General features: G+C 49.1%; 1 protein-coding gene across 1 annotated transcript; it reads right to left on the reverse strand.

Moving 5' to 3' along the window:
- Positions 1 to 2,711: 2,711 nt before the first annotated feature.
- LOC135975213 (apoptosis-stimulating of p53 protein 2-like) lies at positions 2,712 to 3,798 on the reverse strand. Its single transcript, XM_065565349.1, has one exon. It carries the CDS (start codon positions 3,736 to 3,738, stop codon positions 2,881 to 2,883), a length of 858 nt encoding a protein of 285 aa, XP_065421421.1. The 5' UTR covers positions 3,739 to 3,798; the 3' UTR covers positions 2,712 to 2,880.
- Positions 3,799 to 4,748: the final 950 nt, after the last annotated feature.

Here is a 4,748-nt window from a genome sequence, read left to right on the forward strand (position 1 = left end):
AGTGCACAGTAATTATTCAGCAAGTATTTGAGGAGAACTGCAATGGTAGAGAGAATCATGAGCTGCTCAGAGACAATTCATGCAGAGAAGAAGCAAAATTCATCAAACCTAGAACTGCTTATGACTTATTTACTTGGTCTTAAAAGAGAACAAGGACCTGAGTCTCCTCCCTGTCAATAACCCCCTGCTCAGCCAGTCAGGGTAGAGGCTGAGGACGGGAGGCTGAGGGTTCTCACCAGAGAGCCCAAAGGATGGCCCAGGTCACTGGTGGGGATCAGTGGCGTAGCCCCCGCCATAGCTTCTCTGGCTGTGCCGTTCCGCCCCCTCGGCCCCGCATGGCTCCTCGGGCTGTGCCCCCACCATGGCTTCTCCGGCCATGCCACCCGCATGGCTCCTCCGGCCGTGCCGTTCCGCCCCCGCGCCCCCCCATGGCTCCTCTGGCTGTGCCCCCCCCATGGCTCCTCCGGCCGTGCCTCCCCCCTTTGCGTGCAGGAGGTCAGCGCCGGCCGGGCAGGCCAAGCTTCAGAGCGGAGCGTGGGCCCCGCCTGCTGGCGCCATGGTAACCCCTAACTAAGGCGCCGCTTTTGGAAAATGTGCTGAGGGGAAGTGGCTGCTTCCCCTGCACCCCCCCAGCTACGCTACTGGTGGGGGTCACTGCCGGGGCACTAGTTCAGCCCCACATTTTTCGGTGAACCTCCCACCGTGGGAGCTGCGGAGCACTCCCCCGCGACACACAAACACACACACCCTGGTGTTGGGAGGGGAACAGGGGAAAGGACAAAAGAAGCAAGAGAAGAAGAGAAAGGAGGGAGGGATGGAGGAAAAGGTGAAACAAAACGGACAAACCCCAATGTCCCCAGTGATTCTAAGGGACAAAATCCCGGGTGTGGAATAAAATGCTGCCTCCTTAAGCTCGTGTATTCCATGCCTAGAATTGAACTCTCACCCGATGGATCAGACCGACCAGGTTTCACACCTGGAGGAGGCTCTTACCTTCTACACAGGGACGTCTGCTTTCTAGTACAATCACAAAAAGGGAAGGAGAACACTCGACAGAGGTTCCTCCTGCCGCTCATGTACATGAACCCGAATGTTCTCTCAGTCCTCAAAGAGAGACCTCGAGACAGAGACTTGCTGAAGCAAAGCCCCAGGGGTCTCTGAGCTTTCCCGGGCCACTCGCCTCTGTCCTGCCTGGCTGATGTCAGCATCTCTCTGTGAGGTCACCACCTTTGACCAATAGTCTGAGGTCCTGCAAAAGGCCTTTGTGATGTCACTACCACGCCCCTCCCTTGCTGTGCTAATGTCCTGCCCCTGGACAGGCACTTGGGAGCTTTGAGCTACTCCCTGTGGATCACGCCACTCAAGGCGTGTTCATTTTAGGAAGCTAGCCGACTAGACAGTAAAACCTCAGACGCTGCTCCCAATGCCACACTCTGTTTTTCAGAAATTATTAGACCTGATGGCCAGAAGAGACCATTAGAGCATCTAATCTGACCCCCTGCATGTCACAGGCCTCCTGTATGACACCATAGCTACTTTGGGGGCAAACACATTCCAGAAAGGCATCTAGTCTTCATTCAATGACATCAAGAGATGGAGAATCCACCACTTTCCTTGGTAGCTTGTTCCTGTGGTGAATCATTCTCGCTGTTGAATATTTGTGCTTTATTTGTAATATGAATTGGTCTCTTTTCACCTTCCAGACACTGGGTCTTGTTCTGCCTTTCTCTGCTCAATTAAAGAGCCCTTTAATACCCAATCTTTTCTCTCCATTAAGGCACTTCAACACTTCAATGAAGTCACCTTTCAATCTTCTTTTGATAAGCTAAAGAGGTTGAGCTCTTTCAATCGCTCACTAGAAGGCATTTTTCTCCAGCCCTCAGAACATTTGGTGGCTCTTTGCTGCCTCAGCTCCAATTTCACAACATCTTTTTCAAAGGAGGACACCAAAACTGGATGCAGTATTCCAATATCGGTCTCACTGATGCCGTGTCACCTCCTGTGACGCTATTGACATAATCTGTAACTGTATAGATCACTGTTGCCACCACTGTTATATATTTGCAGCCAATATTGTATAAAGGTTGTCGTGGAAGGGGTCTATGGAGAGGTTCTGATTGGCTGATTAGAATTATGCTCTCTGTATATGTGTAGCAGTTTTGTAGTTGACGTTCTGAATATTGGCTCTATACTGTCTGTATTTCAAACTTGTGCTATGCTTCCAGGGAAGACCCCAGACAAGTTGGTGTTAGTTCTGCCTAGCCTGCTTGATGGCCCACTAAGGACCATGAGCTATACAATCGACCCATTGAGAGAAGGTAGATACACCTTGTGACTCAGCAAGGCATGCAGGGACCTGCCTATGGACAGAACTCTAAGGTTTTTCTATGCCACATGCTGGAGAGAGTGTCCTTTGGACAAAGAAAGCAAAGACCACACGGCAAGAGACTATAAAAGGCTGATGCCTTGTCTCCATCTTGTCTTAAATCCTGCTTCATACCTCTTGAGGGACTTGGCTAAAAAGGAAGCTCTATACAAAGGACTGAATGACCCATCCCAGCTGTGGATGTACTCCAAAGACTTGATTTGAACCTGCAGTTTGGAAAAGCAGAGGGCACTAGTTGAACATCAGGCTTGCTTAGGCCAGATGTAGCACAATGCCATTTGCTTGTAAGCAGCATTTCAGCTTATGGAATGCCCCCCTCCATTTGTGAATCCTTTGATCCTTCATTTGTTTTCAAGCACATTCTTCATTGCTTTCAAGTTACATTGTTATTAAAATAAGTCTCATGAAATTGGAACTAACACAAAATGATTTCTTTTATAGAAGTGATAAATCACCCTTGATTAGAACTTCATAACTCGGGATTCTGTGCAATTTCATGCCAAGCTTCTTTGCCTTGGTTTAATCCTTGGGTACAGCCCCAGCAGGTTGTGTGATATATATCCTTCCTTGTCATTTAGCCGTGCCCACCACCACTCAATTTCATCTTCATCTTCCCGGCGTAGTATTGTCCTGCAGTCTCCTTCTTTCATGGACAACTCATCGTCATTCTGTGCTTCATAATCCCAGAGTGCGTAGATCACTCCTTTGTTCATTATCCCCATTTTCTCCTGCACTCCGTACAGAAACTGAGAGCACTGGGTGTAGCCTTCTTCCATTTCTTCACATTTGTCTGCAGCTGTCTGCATGTCACTGTAGGTCATAGCAAACACAGCAGCACCTGATTCCACTAGGAATTTGCACACCTGGACGTTATTGCAAGATGCCGCGCAGTGTAAAGGGGTCCATCCATCACTATCTGCAGCGTTAACATTCACACCAAACTGTACCAGAAACTTTACAATCTCGGTGTGACCAGCACACACGGCATTGTGAAGTGCTGTAATTCCTTCATCATTGGGCAGGCTGGGATCTTCAACCTCATAAATGATTCTCTGCACAAGGTCAAATTCTCCCTCCAAAGATGAATCTAAAAGCAATGCAAGGGGGTTGAATTTCACTCTCATTCCATGGGCAATCCTCTCTGAGCCAGTTTTACGTAAGTTCGTCCTCTTCCCAGGAGGTAAGGAAAACTGTCCAGTGACTTCAGGGGGTCGCATACTGAAGGAGTCCTCTCCCAGTCCCTCTGGTTCTCCTGATGGGTAAGGTGGTGGTGGGTATGGAGGATATTCCTCCATGTAAACTTCCAGTGGTTCTGATGACTCTAGACTTGGTTCTTCCATTTCAGACTGCATGAGTGCATCACTGTCTGATGTTACCTCAGGCACGCTACCTAGCCCTGCTGAAGGTAGAGGCACTTCATTGTGATCTGTGCTTCTATCACTGCTACAAGCCTGAACCAAGAACTTTGCCATTACTGTATGCAGGGCTGGCGTTAGGAAGTGCGGGGTCCAATCTGAACATTTTAGGCGGTGCCCCGACAGGGATGAGTAAAAAAAAAAAAACACGTAAAAAACCCCCTTTCATTTCTTCCATGTATTATTTACTTTCCATAACTATATAAATAAAATCAAAATTATATATTACATATATTGCTTGCTGGAGGCAGGGCAGGGGCAGGGTAGGGGCTGATTGGAGGTAGGGTCTGCCTGGAGGCAGGGCAAGGGGTGTGGGGCTGGCTGCGGGTAGGGCAAGGGGTGCAGGGCTGGCTGCGGGCAGGACAGGGGGTGCGGGGCTCGCTGGAGACAGGGGCTGGCTGCGGGCAGGAGAGGGGGTGCGGGGCTGAAAGCAGGGCAGGAGGTGCAACAGGGGCTGGCTGCAGACAGGGGGTGCGAGGACAGCAACAGTGGGGTTCGTTGCCCGGTGTGCTTCGCGCCAATAAACATACCGGGGTGGAGAAAGAATCAAAGTTTATTTGAGATCTCAAAGTGATGCAAGGAGACAGGCAAGTCTCAAATCAAGCACACCAGCAAAAACAGTTTCTCTCTTCTTATACATTTTACAACTAAGCCCCCCGTCCCTCCCCGTCTCTATCACCCCCCCTCTACTCCCCCTCCCCTCTCTACCGAAGGCATGTTTATACATTTAAGCAATTAAATAATTCTAGGGCTATAAATCTAGCTTGTTAGTAACACTCCTCTAAACAGTTATTTGGTTCTGTTTACCCTGAGTTTATTACCCCTTCCCCAGCTAGAAACATGCAAACCTCATCATTATCGCTTGGTACCTGGTATGAGCAAGGTCGTAATTGCTAACTGGCTGTTTACACATTCCAATTCCTGTCCTTGGTTTTTGAGGCTGATTA

This window comes from Chrysemys picta, chromosome 13 (genome assembly GCF_011386835.1).
Source record: "Chrysemys picta bellii isolate R12L10 chromosome 13, ASM1138683v2, whole genome shotgun sequence".
NCBI classification, from domain to species: domain Eukaryota; kingdom Metazoa; phylum Chordata; order Testudines; family Emydidae; genus Chrysemys; species Chrysemys picta.

Excerpts from the sequence above, each read along its gene's own strand:
- LOC135975213 (XM_065565349.1), bottom strand. The coding sequence starts at position 3,738 with ATGCAGTCTGAAATGGAAGAACCAAGTCTAGAGTCATCAGAACCACTG.